Below are 16734 nucleotides of genomic sequence, written 5' to 3'. Positions count from 1 at the left end.
CACACTCAGTCATTAATGGACACTTAATTGAGTCCATTGAGTTTCTACAAAGCTCTAGCTTAATATTAAATCATAATATGTCAATTTAAAGTGCATAAATGACTTCAGTAGATACTTGCACAAACCCTATATACTGAAGAAAGTAAGAAGCAAGGATCCCATGTGGAGCCATTTTAGTCTTCTGTGGGCCTCTGGTTACAATATTACACTATCTAATCTTTGTTCTTTCCACCTTTTTACCATTTATGTAAAGAAAATGGCCTTCATACGTGGGAAAACGCGATATTATCTGTCTGAAGAGTCATTAGTCTGTCGAGTAGCATGTTGAACGGGTTAAGTGTGAGACTGCAGGGTTTAGGAAATGAGTAAAAGGCAGACAAACGTATGTAGTGTCACTGGTTCACCACTGGAAATAAGACGCACGCTCTGGCAGCTGGAAACCATTTGCTCCCTAAGATGCTTAGGAGTGGAAACACACACACACGCACACACGTAGACACACATACACACAGCTACTGTAGTTACATAACATAAAAGAGAGGTGAAGAGCAGACAGAAGCGCTATATATAACTTTTGAAAAGATCATTTGTTACTTAAAGTTGGCGACTTGGCGTTGAAAGTTTTCTAAACAGAAACTTGATCAGTTTTGCATTTGCAGGCTCCACGATGTTGCATGGATCCATAAGTAACTATTATATAATCAAATTTTAGGTAGGAATGTAAGTTGAGGTGTGTGTGGTCTTGTGTGGATTAGTTTAAAATGCAGGGCTGTTTACGAGCACTGCTGTTAGTTTGGGTATAATTACAGAGAGACGTCCTTCTGTGTGTGTGTGTGTGTGTGATTTGAGTCCAAACTGCAGTCTGTAATAACACATGCGTGCCGGGTTACTGCGAGTACAGTGATGCCATTTTGTATTATTAATGGCATTTAACTTCATTGCCTCCTTTTGGTCTTCGTTCTAGTAAAAATAAAAGTGCAGTGCTCATGACATGAACCGTACAGCAGACGCCTCGGGGGTACAAAGAACGAGTGTCTCCTTATTAAGACAATAATGACACCTAGTGTCGGTCTGAGGAACTGCATAGAAGTAAAGCATTTGACAGGATAGTTGCACAAAAGCCAGTATAATATACAGCATTGATAAATTATTTACCTCTGATCCTTCATTATGAATTCAAAATGTACATACATTTGTCAAGAAGAAAATTAATAATTATAACAAGTTGAATTTTAGGGAATTATATTTACCTTTATTTAATTTAAAATCTCAGAATTTCCGAAAAGCAGGCCAAATTTATAAATCCTACATGTGCGTTTCTAATAAAACAACATAATGTGAATATTTCTCTCAAAAATTGTAAAGAAATATAATTAAAAAAATAAATAAATAAACTCAATTTCAGAGAGTGGTGGTTGATCCATAGGCCCACAAGTGTAAGATATGAAAAAAAAAGAAATCTAGCTAAATATATTTTATTTAAATATTTAACTAATATAACTTCATAGTTAATAAACAAGGATATGTTTCCCCACCTAATGGTACTCCATACATACCTAGGCTCAAAAATGACCCAAACACACCATGTTTGGTTTCAAATTATTATATTTCTTTTAAAAAACATAGTAAAAAAACTTTACAAATTAAAATTTGGAGCATCATGTACATTGTTCCCTTTGCAGTTGAGAGAAATTTAAATATACTTCCAGATCAAAATTAATCTGAATGCATTTTGAGTGTTAAAATGATGCGTCAGATAATTTATTTTTTATAATTCTTTTCCTTCCTAAATAAAAATACACAAAATGAAACCAGATCAACTTCAGATTGTCTATGTTTCTTCATTAAAGACAAGAGGCAGTCAATTTAATTGTCACTTTCTAAAGCTGAAGAATCACCTAAGTTGTTTCGGCTATTAAGAAGATGTCAAACAATAACTGAAGAAAACAGAAGCGTATGCTGTTTAAATTTATTTGACCACTTGCATGACCAGAACACAAATGCTTTGGAGAAAACATAACAAAACACTGCCAATAAGTGCACAAGCAATTCATTTGTTATCAAACCACATGAACCAAAAAAAAAAAAAAAAAAAAAGAAAATTAATTACATTTACTATGTAAGCCATTGGCAAGTTCTAGACATCTAGTGTCTTCAATTGCAGTTGCTTTAGCATGACATGTGCAATTGCTGTTTTAGAAGGCTTTAAAGAGCTGGTTGGGTAGATAACCCAGATGAAGGAAGGAAGTTTGAGCCTCTCTCTCCAGGTTGGCCAGTTCCTGTACGGTCGGGGCCAAAATATCCACATGGCCCTTGTAAAGACCACCTGGTGTATGTGTATGAGAAACAGAGTTGAGTGACAGACATTAAGAAACTGCCCTATAAACAAGGACATCAGAAAGAAACTCACCTCCTGTGGCCCTGCGCTGGCCGTACGTCACTTTACCATCAAATTCATCCACAGGTACTTTAATGTCAGGTTCACACTGAGTAATAGTGCATTTCAGATGCTCCTCGATATCTGACAACAACTACAAATTGGGAAAAAAATCCTAAGTATAAAAAGTTCATTTGTTTGTGCGATCTTAGGCATGCTTACAATTCTCACCTCTTTTTCATTGTACCAAATAGTGCAGCCTCCATTCTCTTTGAGTCTGGTGTTATAGCAGCCTTTTCCTCTGCTGGCACAAACATGGTACCACACCTGTGTACATAAACACATGCACAAATGACATTTCTATACCACTAGAGCTGTAGAAAAAAATCGTTTAAGAAATCAATTCTCTCTTCTCACTATTCTCTTATAAATAGATTGTAAGCTTAGTTTTAAACAGCAGATGGTGCGTATTGGATGCTCTGCTTGCTTCCAATTCCTTAAAAACACCACTTGAACCTTAAATAATTTATAAAATACATCCAAGCGGTTGTTAACAGATTATTACATGACTGTTTGAAATACTTGATTCTGATTGGTCAGTCATGACATTCTTGGATAACAACTGTTCAAACTAGTAACACAGGCAGGGTACTGGGTACTTCGAATCCTTTTGACTGTTGGTGAAAACGTTCACATCCATATGTTTGTCTCCATTTCACTTACGGCTGCCGATAAGCCTGTTTACAACCGATTACAACCGCCTGAATGTACTTTATGCCTTACATAATGGCTAACAGGCTTATCAGCAGCCAAACGCAAAATAGAGCTTGAAGGGTTTTATTCTGTGAAAATAACGATGTAAGTTATTAAACTTATTACGCGGATACTTGCCACTAAAATGTAAAGATTAGTGACAAATAATGTTCTGAACCATGTTAGTTTATTAATTTTTTAATGAAATGCTAAGCTGACAAAAACTGAAATGGTTAAATGGAGCATACACTAACACACATAATATCAAAGCACAAGATGGCACCAAAAAGTCAAAAACAAGAGGCTTAGCAGACATGCATATTTATGGATGTGAACTGTTAATGATGGTAAAGTTGATTCAAAGTACCCCGATAAGCCTGTGTTATTAATTTCAGCAGTTGTTTTCTGGAAATAACATGCCTTGCAATGTTGTGACAGACCAACTAGACTCAAGTATGCCAGAGAGCCATGTAATAATAATTAATAAAGTTGGGAAAGGTTTAAGTGAATAACAAGAGTGCATTTACATTATTATTTTGACATAAAAGCCAACTTTCTAGACTGAGCTGAACACACAAGTGCTATTCCTGGAGATCATTTCAGTGTACAGTTAAACCTTGCCTCCATCTGCTCTGCTGTTAAAAACTAAACTCAAAATCTATTCAAGAGAGAATATCGATGCATTTTGAAAAACTCAGAATTGATTTTTTTGCCACAGCTCTATATGTAAAACTAGCTGTGCTTTACTTGCTGCTTACCTTCTCTTTCTCCATTGCAACCAGTGATATGGCCAAACCCATCCTGCAGTGACACAATCAATGAATGATTTAGTTTGATTCAGATGGTTGTTTTCATATTAAATGATAGAATATAGAATTGTGTCCATTACCTGTCTGCTCGGCCAACTCTTCCAATGCGATGAACATAGTTCTCCTTCTCATCTGGTAGAGTTACATTTATCACTGCAAAACATAATTTAAAAAATAAATTTTTTTGATAGCCTGGTAGTTTTTAAGTGAAATAATTTTACTAAGTCATTTCAAATTGCACCCTTAGTAAGAGTCTAAGTTAACTAAATCTAAAATCATAAGATGAAATAAGATTACCATAAGGAACACCACGGACATCAATTCCTCTAGCAGCCACATCTGTGCAAATCAGAAATTTCACCTCCTGTTTCTAAAGTGTGGATCGTAAAATAACACATTAAAATGACTGTAATTACTACAGTACATTTCTTTTTAGTATTGACATTTAAATCAGTTTAGTTTTTCCAGTTAAACTATTTTATGGTTTCCTTAATACACCATAATACCACAAAACACTGAACAATGTACAAAATGTTTAGTTTTCCAGTGAAATTACTTATTTGTTATTAATAATCAAGTTTGAACTGAGAAAAATAATGCTCAAAGTATTTAACATTATAGTTTTAATAACTTATTTCTAGCAACAATTTGTTTTTGTCTTTGCCAAGATGACAGTGGGATTATAGCAGTTTAAAGTGCAAATTAAAGGCGTAACTAGGCTAATTAAGCAAATTTGGCTAATTAGCCAAATCATTGGACAACAGTGGATTGGTCTGTAGCCAATCAAAAACAATAATTGCTCAAGGGGGCTAAAAGGTCAGTGTATCTTTTGGTCATTGGATTTTCATTTTAGAAATGGATATTGAAAAACAAGTCGTTTTTTGATTTTCGTTTTAAAATAAAAACAAAAATTAAATTTTAATGCTAATTTCAATGTATTTTAAAACGAAAAAAAAATGGCACGTTTTTCAGTTTCATGGTGAAAAACGGAAAATCAAAAAACGCACTGAATTTCAATTTTCTATTTTTTAATTTTACAAAGTTTTTTAATATCTGTTTCTAAAATGAAAATACAATGACCAAAAGATACACTGACCCTAATAATATTGACTAGTTATTAAATTTTTTTTAAATATTGTTTTTTTAAAACATTCTTCAGAATGAAAATATTCTAGGAAATACTGTGAAAGATTTCCTTTCTCTGGTAAACACCAGAAAACTTATGAAAAATAATTAATTTCACAGGAGGACTAACACTTTTTTCCTTGATTGTAAGTATGCATGCATTAACCTAAAAAGTGGTTAGTTAGGGTTACTGCATATAATTTACTGTTACTACTATGGTAATTACATGCAACAAGGATGCTGTAAAATAAAGTGCTACTTTATTAATTCAAAGTTAACTTTGTTTTCATTACCTTGAATCGCTCCAAATTATACTTGCGTTCATTTGGTTTTCTGTCGCCATGAAGGCATACACAAGAGAACTGGTGTCCTTTCTTATCTGGTCCTGCAGGAAAAGCTGACTGTTAAATGGAATGTTATGGCTGTTTATTAAAGATGCTAAAAGCTGGTGTGTCCACCTCACCTCCTCCTTGCTTGATGAAGTACTGCTCCATATTATCACAATCGATCTTTGTCCGGCAGAAGATGATGGCCTGATCCATCTTGTGCTCTTTAATGGCTCTGACTGTGTACTCCCCCTTTAGGATCTTAATAGCCTCAGACCACATCTCTGATAAAGCCATAAAACAACATTGCTTTATATCAGGGCAGATCAAGGTCCTTTTCAAATGTTTAGAATACAATAATCAGATTGTTACCTGGGCTGTTGGCTCCAGGTCGTGTGTCGTCCTTTGCATGAACTTCATCAGTCTGTGAAGAGTCATAAAAATCACAATTAAGATGTAAAAAAAAAAAAAAACAATAAATCTATATTTTATGATAAAAAAATCCTCAAATGTACTCAGATTCCACAAGTGTACACAAATGCATATCCTATTTTTGCATCCCAGCTCTGTTTGGACCTGGTCATAATATTTTTCACCTAAAACCATATTTTATCAAATCAGTCAAGTGAATGTCAAAAAAGATTTCAAAAGTTCACACTTAGCTGATGATTGATCATAAAGTGTGTTCGGCATGCTGTCCTGGGAGAGAGCCCAGAGCTCTCAAGATCCGAGCCCAGGGCTCCCTCCCGTTTTTAAGGTAAGAGCGTATGAGGTCAGATATATCTTGAGAACTCCCCTGCTAATTTATGGCTAATGACAAATAGGAATAGCTGATTAAGAGCTCATCAATGGTGCTAATTTGGTTTGGTCAGTTCACTTATGTCGCATGTGTTTGGACTGTGGGAGGAAACTGGAGAACCCGGGGAAACCCACACAAGCACGGGAAAACATGTAAACTCCATAGAGAAATGCCTACTGCCCAAGTAAGGATTTGAACCAATGACATTCTTGCTGTGAGGCAACAGTGCTAACCACTGGGCTGCCTTGCTGCCCAGTCAAAGAAAAGGAGGGAGGAGTAGGGGTGGAGGGGGGATTCTTCAAGACAAAGATATTGAGGTAAGAAACTGGTTATTTATAGTGAGTTAGGAATCATCCGATTGGTGAATCTTGCATAGCTTATGCAGGACCAGCTGTGGTCAATCATGAGCATGTGATCCTCGCGATATTAGTTTCTAAATAAACTTAAATGTTTCCATGTTTGACTGTATTCATCTAATTACATGTTTAAAAAATGTGTTGTGTAATCGATTACTTTTATTATTTTTCAAGAAAACTACATTAAACAAATAAAACACTATTGAAGTAAAAAAAAAATGTGTGAAAAAAGTGCTCAATTGTTGTTGTTGTTGTGCTGCAGTTATTAAATAGGCATACACATTCATAATTTTCCTCGAAAATAAAACATTTCAGATTCCCAAAAGTGTGTAAGATATGCAGAATTATTATTCATTTTCTGACACTAATATAACTTCAGATAATTTATTCAAAACTTCATTATACTTCATACATAATTAGCTGCAAATTTACCGGATGTGTAATGTGTAGTCTTTATGAAAAGTTATCTCTTATAAAAAAAAAAAAACTATTAATGATTAAAACATTTGCAAAGTTTACTGAAGCAGGTATATACAGGAATCAGAGTAAAATTCAATAATGTTTAAGACATTTTAAAAGACTCTTTCTATACATTTTAGGACCTCGTTATTACTTTGGGATTCAACCAATTACATTGCAGACATTTTAACTTACAGTATATTTACTAAATACTGAATGTAAGAAGCTAAACCCGGTTATTTCCCGCTAACATGGAAGCGCCGCTGAGCGCGGATGACTCGTGAGTCTCCGTGTATCTGTGTTTGGTTTGCACTCAGTTTACCGCTTTTCACCCAGTGCAAACACAGATACACAAACTGGAGCGCGAAGCAGCCGTCAAGATCAGTCGAGTCATCAAGCAGATCCCTCGGCTCGTCTGTGTTTGTGCTCAGTATACAGCGGTAGGTGAACTGATGACCTTCTCGGCCAATCACAATCATTTCTGTTGAACACGTGAACGCAGTGGCAAATCAGCGCTGTTTTAAGAAAGGCATCAACATTGCCTTAAATGTTAGCGTTAAATGTTATTGCCGGTTTTTCTTTTAATTCAGTATCGTGACAAGTCTAATACAGTAAAAGAATCAGTTTATCAACTCGAGTTTGATAAATGGCATCTAAAACGTGTGTTTGGGAAACAAAACGTTTGCTAACTAGTGCCATTTCCCTTAATGTAGCTAAAAATTAGCTCTGATATGCCTTTTTACATTCACCATTCATTCAGAACGGACCTTCAGGTCACCTGGAAGGCGGAGAAATGATAAATTTGAGTCACTTTATCTTCGCTGATAAGATATACAGCCAGGTACACAACATTCCTATATGACTCCCAATGATACTTCCGGGTTTCTTCCCACCGCAGCCTCGATTTCGTTTTTGAAAATGGCGGCCGCATGAAATCAGTCTATAGAACTGCATGAACAACGATGTTGCCTTGGTTGCTGCAGTAAACAAATCAGCACCATGTCAAATCTAGCTGGATTTTCTCGATTTCATAAACCACACAGCATTTCAATATTCGCAGATTAATTTCAGGCAGAGACAGCACGGTGGCTCAGTGGTTGGCACTGTTGCCTCACAGCAAGAAGGTCGCTGATTTGAGCTTTGGTTGGGCCAGTTGCTGTATCTGTGTGCATGTTCTCTCGGTTTTGGCATAGGTTTCCTCTGGGTGCTCTGATTTCCCTCACAGTCCAAAGACATGCGGTATAGGTGAATTGAATAAGCTAAATTGGCCCAAGTATATGTGTGTGTGTATTAATGTTTCCCAGTGCTGGGATGCGGCTAGAAGGGCATCCGTTGCATAAAACAGATGTTGGATAAGTTGGCGGTTGATATGTAAACATATTATGATCATAAAATATATGCACCCTTATGTGGTTCTTCCCCAGTCTCTCCCAAAGCTTGTCGTTTTTTGGGTTGACTGTCACCACCACATGATGGACAGTTTCTGGTACAGAATCTTCTCCCTTCAGATCCACCCATGTGGGGAAATGCATGATCTTCTCTGAGAGCTTCTTCACGTCAAATGAGTGCAGCGTAGCAGAACAAACAATCACCTACAACACAAACACAGGTTCAGTCATGAGAAACTGCAGATCTGACAGCTCTTCAGAAAGCAGAACTGTAGAGCTGGGATGACCTGTAGTCTCTTGCCGTCTGAGGTGACCTGAGGGATTTGGTTGTAGATCCTCATGATGAAGTCAGTATTGCCGGCCGACAGGAGCCCGTCCTGAACACATTTATTCAGTCAGAAATTATTTGGTTGGAATACAGCAAAAATGGTTCATAGAAAATGTGAAATATTAATCAAAAGCAACTTTTATTCAATCAGAAAACTTTTAAAACCACTATTAAATCATTAATATTTAAAACAATTTAAAATAATATAAATAATTATTTTATTTTATTATTTATCATAATTATTATTTAATATTTAAAATAATTTAAATACTTGTATGATAATTAATTATTAATAATAAAATGACTAATTTGTAATTAATGTATTCTTTGAATAGAAAATAAAAACATAAATATTTGTTAATAATTTTAAGTCTTTTACTTCTACTTTTATTAAGAAAAGAAGCATAAAATTTATCAAAAAGCAACATATTGCTTTAGTCAGAAATTATATATATTTTTACTACAAATACACCAAAAGGAATTTATTAATTATGAATAAAATTATTAGTTTGTAATTTATTTAAATTAAAAATAAAAAATAGTTTGTAAAAATAAACCTTTTGTAACATTATAAATATCTCTTACTGATACTTTTCACAAACTATAGTTTTTTGTTTTACAGTAAATACCTTTTAATACACATTTAACTTACAGGGTTGATTTTAGTGAATGCTTAGACCATGTTTGGTTAAAGATACACATACAAACTGTAGTAAATCTGACATGCTGCCGATAGAATTTGCATTTATGCCAAAGTATTCTTTAATGTTAAACTGTAAAGCATTGCATAAATAGAAGCGTTCGACATACACACTCATCCAGCACCAGGAAACGGACTTGGGAAAGATCCAGCTTTCCTGTGGATATGAGATCATCCAGTCTGCCTGGGGTGCCGACCACAATGTCAACCTTAAAGAACAAAGTGATTTAAACAAACAATTTAAAAAATAAGTATAAATTCAGTATTTCGGTCTCTGTATTATCGTCTGAATATGTATAGTCCAAACCCTCAATGTATGGTCACAATTTTCATTTATTCAGAATGAGGCCATTATGTGTCAAGAATATTTCAGTAAAATGATCTGTGAAGTTATATACATTTTTGCAACAAACCCAACAAAAATGCAATTTCTGTATGATTCAAATGATTGCAATCCTTTTATTAATCAAACATCGCTGTATATGCGTATTTTCTGTTCAATTAAAGCGTAGGAAGCGAGGTGAGGCAGCACCAAGCTGTGCCTCACGTCAGATTGCCTTGCACACTGGGTTGAACGTAAGCCTTTTGCTTACTCGGTGTATGTTACCAGTGTAATGCTTTATTGAAATGTTTTTATACATTGTAGACATTTTTATTGTATGCCCTCACTTTGCATATGATAGGTAAAGTATTTCACATATGTCTATCACATATTTAGTGTTAGGATCTGACATAAAGCCGCACTGAAAAGACATGGGGTGAGGCAGGCAGTAGCTCTGCAGCAATGAAGTGGGCACACCTGAGCTCACAGTTATTCTTGTTTAGTAGTTGCTCTTCTTACACGCAGGAGTAATTTATGTTTTGCTCTGACAGACTGCAAAAATCAAGGATGTAATGTTAATATCTCAGCTCAAAATCTTCTTAAAATTGGCTTTTTTAATCAAAACGTAAATAAATAATGGACAAGCAATGCCGGAGCTAAAGGGCTTGCTTTAAAGGACAGGACAGAAGATAACTCAATCATTTCAAGTCATTCAAGACATCATTTAAGTGAGAGAGAAAGTGAGAGAGAAAGAGAGAGAGAGAGAGAGAGAGAGAGAGAGAGAGAGAGAGAAAGAGAGAGAGAGAGAGAGAGAGAGAGAGAGAGAGAGAGAGAAAGAGAGAGAGAGAGAGAAAGCTAGCGCATCTGCTGTGATGCAGTGTTGCTTGTTACAGGCCGTCTGTAGCATCCACCTTGGTGTTTTTTTAGGAGGCATATTAAATAGCTATACATTTTACATTCTTCCTTGGCCCAATATGTACCAGCCATGTGTATAGAAAGAATGCTGATATGATATATGAAACACAATCGGTAGTTGGCAAATATATTAGGTGCATATATGTTTAAATATAACCCTGAAAGAGTCGTGCCTTACCAACCACAAACCTCAGCACACGTCACTGCCATACAGTATGTACATGTAGTTAATTAACATTACTCAGTAGTTAACCAGCTCCAAAATGCTGCGTTGCATGTCTACATTTATGAATAGATTTAATCAAATAGAAACTGAAACTGAACACTGTAACAAGGACAACTTAAAATAAACTGTAACCAACTATTTTCATTATAAACAATCAATAACAAACTCAGACATCAACAGACACTCACCCCGCTTTCTAAAACATTGAGCTGTTCTTTGGCAGCCACTCCTCCAATAATCAGAAGTTCTCTGCAAAAGACATCAGATCATACACTGTGATAAAGCCAAACTTCTCAGTTGATGCTACAATAATGAAAGTCTCACCCCTGTCACTCTCTGCTCACCTAAGTTTAGGGTTATCCACATACTTCTTGAACTGATTGACATTATTGAGGGTTTGTTCAGCCAGTTCTTTAGACGGCTCGATGATAAGAGCTCTGGGGGCGTTGGAGCTAGATTTGACCTGAGTCACTTTAGCACTACCTGAGGACAAAAAGAAAAAAAAAAACATGCAGACAGAACGTGAGGAAACATTAAGACAAGCCCTGCAGGCAGAAACAAGTGAGTGCTATTTGAAGCTCACCTGTCTGGCTGGATTTGACCACATGACCTTCTGGAGCCTGGTTCAGGGCCACATATCCGTCTTTGGGTTGGTGTTTGAAAGCTTCATCGCCAAAGTTGAATTTCAGTTCAGCATTCTACATTTGATGGAGACAAAAACATCTTTTAATAACAGATGGTGTGTAAGAGAAATGTTATGTAGCAATCTTGGAAATGAAGGAGAAGTGTGTTTGTGTGAGAGATACCTTTAACACACAGGAAGCAAAAAACGGCTGGCTTCTCAGCTGCTGAGGGATTTCAAAAGCCAAACCCAGATCATTGCCTGTGAAAGTCAATCAAATATTAATCACAGTGGCTTCTATTTGTATTACAGTTGATACTGCGATATTAAACTTTTATAAAGGTTTACTGATGTGCAAAAGTTTGGGTTAAGAGTCCAGTAAAATAAGTGTCTTGCTCACCAAGGGTTCATTTATCAACACAATACAGTAAATAAAATGTATAAATGATCAAACATATATTTTATACATAATTGACACATACTGTACTTTCATACTTTTTTATTTATGTATTTTCCAAATATTTATTTGTAATTGTAATTTCATTTTGTTTATGGGGGAAGGGTTGGGAAAACTATTTATTTTGATTTTTCTGTAAAACTATCTTGCTATTTCTATAAAAGTTTAACAAACAAACAACAGCAACGTGGATGTTTATTACAATTTTAATTAAATGTTTGCTGTTTTAATGGGACATTCTACTAGAAATGTACATTTTCACTTGTAAAAACATGACAGGGCCTGACTTAAGCTTGTTGTCCTCAAAAAAAAAAAAAAAAGTAAAAATTCAACAAAACAAGCATAAAGTCAAACAATTCAACGATAGAGCACATCCTTGATCCCTGTAAGCTTCTTCTCTATCAAATGATGTCACTTCCTAGTCATAGCCTTAAAGATGTATTGCATGCCTTGTCTTGTTTGTTAAATTTAATGCAAATGTGACAGGACTGACAGAAACATGGGGCCAATTGTAAATTAATTTGTATGGTATTTTTGTTGTATTCATTTGTAGAATTTATTTAGAATCTCCTGTTTTTAATCAATTGTTGTAAATAACAAAATAAAAACTCAGTATTTCTAAAGTTATTTTTCTAAAAAACAGTTTTTAGCATAACAAAACTATTAAAGCTGAAGGTATAATTGGTCTGAGAACAAGAACGATGACAGGGTTTGTACATTTGTAAAGTGTTTTTGCTAAAGAACAAAAATCTGAGAACCAATTAACAGAACAACTGACAGAAATCAACCATCAGTCCATTTAGACATTTTTGGGATTAAATCATTTTTATTCACTGTATTTATGTTTTTATTTTAGGGACAGATAATTTATGTTTCTGGTATAATGACCCTAATACATTTTAAATGTACTTCATGTACATTTATTCATGTGATGTCAAAACTTTATTTCCATAAAGATGTACTGTTATTATTATCATCATCAAACAGAATTCTGGTTCATGTCATGATTGAGTGTAATTTTTTCCATATAATAATAAGTAAATATAGAAAAAGTATGTGGTGTCAATTTAACCTAAATAAACATTTGCAGTTTGATATGCTTTCTCTCTCTATTACATAATGACTATCTATATCATACTCTGCCTGTGTCTGTCTGTATCTATCTGTCGGTCGGTCGGTCTGTCTGTCTGTCTGTCTGTCTGTCTGTTACTTTTATGAATTATCTGTATCTGGTATTCAGTAGTGTGCTTAACTCTGTAATTTTCTAAATTAATATAAATGATCTGAATACCATCTCTAACTCTGCATAGCTCTACATAGTGGCAGAGTGCAACAAGAGACTGAATTTTGAAAAGAAAAAGTTTTATTTACTAAAACTAAACAGAACCCTACCATTTTTGGAGAATGACACATGGCCTTTTTCCAGATCTATGTAGCATCCGATAGTGTCGTGCATTGTGAACTCCTGAGGGGGTAAAATTAAATCATTATCAACGTACTAAAATTTGAGTCAAATAAAATGCCTCTGTTATATCGTACTTCTCCATAACTATCAAACTGCTTATTGTGAGATTTCTTTCCAGTTCCTCCAAAGCCAAATCCATATTTATCAGTTCCTAAGAAAGAGGAAAACAGAATAAAAAACAATACATTTACTAAAGGGATGACATAACTAGATCATTGAATTAGTAGATCATAGAAATGAGATCATGATGAAACATACCCAAGTCCAGTGATGCCTGGGCAGTGGACCAGCCCACCCTGCACAGCCCTTGATCGTGACAGGCAACTTCATAATAATACCTCCCTAGGGGGGAAAGTAATGTAAAATAACTTTTCAGGACTAGACAAAAAAAAATTTTTTTTTTAAAATATATCTATTTTAAACCTTTTGTGACCGCTTTGGTGGTACGACAGCCATGCCATTCTTTGAACTCCCTGCTCTGACAGCACAAGCCATCTGATCCAATAGCTGAAAAATAATACATACTGTAACAGTTATGTTGCAACATAACTAGGAAGTATCCACATGAAGAGTTTAAAGTCAAACTAAGCCTTTCCCATATAAGTGCCAACACTTACCAAATGCTGTACTTCTATCAAAGGGGTTCATCTGCCATTTACTGAAAACTGTAGTGAACAAGAAATCCAAATTTATCAATAATTATAAGATCATTTATTTGCTTTTATTCTGTTTTAAAATAAATAAAATAAAAACATACTGTATGAATTTTTAATCAACATGCAATATCTAGCACATTGAGCGTTATGTCGCTTTGCTTGTAGCTTTGAACAATTGATAAGTATTATTTGCATATAAACTATAGTACACTATAGTATTTATTTATAAACAATTTATTTTTGTAATTTTATTTTTGTGTATATTTTTATTTAACTTTTTTTTGTTTTAGTAATTGTTATGGTCCTGTTTTAATTCATTTCAGCTTTATTAGAATTAGTTAAAATGTTAAATGATGTTAGGTCAGCCTTTATGCATTTAAGCATTTATGACTGATTAAATATCAATGCAAACTATATACACAAACATAAATGAGTTTAATGACATAAATACAGAAGAAAGTTTAATACCTGCTCCTCCTGTCTTTACCGCGCTGCGTCCTTTTTTTCCCTCCTGCAGGTCCTTGATGGTTTCATAGACTATTTGGATGACTGGAATACTGAAGGCCTACAAGACAACATTAATGTTTTATAATCGAATTTCACTGTTTCCTTACATATCAACAAATAAAAAATACAGCTCTGATATGTAGCATTTTTATCACCCCCACTGAAAAAAGCAACCTCCACCTCCTTTAACTAGAACATTAATCAAGAGACAAAGCTGAAACTGTGATCCTTGGTGATTTATGAAAAATGTATTAATAGTCAATGGCTACGAGCACTGTTTTCCATCTCTGTCATAAATAACGTTCAGTTTCTTGCACAGTTTTTTTTGCTTCATAAGGCATCAATGTATTAGCATGGGGCACGAGTACTATTTATTTATTTTTTTTGCTTTCAAAGTGCTTGTAGCTTTTCCCTTGGAAGGACAAAGGACAACAGCTAAAATTAGGGCTGCACAATATACCATTTCAGCATCAATATTGCAATGTGCGATTGTGCAATAGCCACATCGTCGCATCTGCAATGTCATTTTGTGCATAAAACAACATGACCAACAACATGACCTAATCTAACAGGTTCTAACGATGTGAAAGACTTTCATTTTATTGTGATTTTAAGGCCTGTGACTAAGATTTCAAGCTAATTTAAACTATTTTGGGCACAAGAAATTATAAAGTTTACAACTTTAACAAAGATGATTTGTGTTTACTTATCTATACAATAAAGAAGTGTTAATTTACATTTGATTATTGCTTGTTGAACCTCAATGCTAAGCCTGCAATGACTTCACCGGAAACCATGAAGCACTGTTTATTTATTTTTTATCTTTGTTGTATTGTTTTCATCTATGCATTGTTACTATGTACAGCATATTTTATGTAGATGCACTCTGAATACCAATCAATGTAAAATGATGAATTCTTTAATACATAGCAATGTCAGTTTTTTTTCCCCAAATCGTGCAGCCCTAGCTAAAATCACACATGTTCAGTTATAAATGGGTAAAAGTAACACTATAGTTCAAGCTCTAACTAGTGGCTTATTATTTGCCTATTGTTAAAATACTGGATGTTTATTAGAACTTATAAAGTGCATATTTTGCATGATCTTATTCTTCATTTCTAATCCTACCCAATCCCACATACCTAACAAGTACCTTAACAATTATTAATAAGCAGCAAATTAGGACTTCATTGAGTCATAGTTAGTTTGTCAACAGCAACAAGTGTACCTTTAAATAAAGAGACCAAAAACAAATGTCCCATACTTACTCCAGTTTTTCCGCTTCCAGTCTCAGCAGCCTACAAAAGATGTAAATGCATGGTAAACAGCTTTTATACTCATAAAACAGTTATATATGATTTTTATGTAAAAGTTGGTTTTATGTTCAGGGATTTGGGCTCTCAATATAATATAATTATTATAATATAATATATATTTTAGAAAAATATTCTTTGCAAATTCTAAATAGGGAAATTACATAAGCAGCCAATGACCATTAAAGTACAACATTGTTCTGTCACATAGTTGTTAGTTATTTATTATAGTCATACTTACATGCGACTTCAGACTGAATATCCAAAGTACCATGGTAAACCATATAGGGACGGTTGTCACTGAATGAATGTGCGAATATAAACCCAACTCTACCTCATTGATTTGCAATGCATATCAGATCTCACCATGAGCACGTCTCCTCCACCCAGAATCAGTGGAATGGATTCGGCCTGAATGTCCGTTGGCAACCTAAAAGTGACCATCAAACCGTCATCTACTTAATTTATACAAGCATAACAAATATATTAATAATACACATTATGATGTAAGATCATTAGAACTCACAGCCAGTCCATTTCTTCCACCGCCTGTGCAATTTCTGGCATCACTCCCATTTCTGTAAGGCAAAACAATAAGATATAGGTTCACAGACATTCGGCGTTTTATTAAATCCTTATTCTTATAGGTCTCACAAATACGTTGACAGATAAATCTCACCGCCGAATGCTGCCATGGTGTCAAACTCCTGCGAGCCTCTTCACCGGAAGTGGCGTAAGCTAGTTTTGACAGGGTACAAGTTAGAAACGACCCGTGCGGAACACGCTTTCCCGCATCTGTTCCGCTTATCTTATTTTAATAATAGGAAACGT

The 16734-nt window shown here is 34.7% G+C and overlaps 1 protein-coding gene across 1 annotated transcript; it reads right to left on the bottom strand.

The window, feature by feature from the left end:
* Positions 1–2169: 2169 nt before the first annotated feature.
* On the bottom strand, positions 2170–16632 carry ddx1 (DEAD (Asp-Glu-Ala-Asp) box helicase 1). Its single transcript, NM_001197324.1, has 26 exons — positions 16583–16632; positions 16430–16481; positions 16270–16333; positions 15859–15888; positions 14552–14648; positions 14045–14092; positions 13851–13934; positions 13686–13769; positions 13502–13578; positions 13355–13427; positions 11690–11766; positions 11467–11581; positions 11228–11366; positions 11072–11132; positions 9531–9629; positions 8680–8769; positions 8408–8596; positions 5763–5814; positions 5528–5674; positions 5358–5449; positions 4237–4309; positions 4020–4092; positions 3889–3931; positions 2609–2704; positions 2411–2531; positions 2170–2326 (listed from the first exon to the last, which is right to left on the bottom strand). The coding sequence occupies exons 1-26, from the start codon at positions 16596–16598 to the stop codon at positions 2196–2198; spliced, it is 2223 nt and encodes a 740-aa protein (NP_001184253.1). The 5' UTR covers positions 16599–16632; the 3' UTR covers positions 2170–2195.
* Positions 16633–16734: the final 102 nt, after the last annotated feature.

The sequence above is a fragment of the Danio rerio genome, chromosome 20, assembly GCF_052040795.2.
Source record: "Danio rerio strain M-AB ecotype USA chromosome 20, GRCz13ab, whole genome shotgun sequence".
NCBI lineage: Eukaryota > Metazoa > Chordata > Actinopteri > Cypriniformes > Danionidae > Danio > Danio rerio.
Note: the sequence above shows the minus strand (reverse complement) of the source record. Positions and strands in the feature narration are given on the sequence as shown.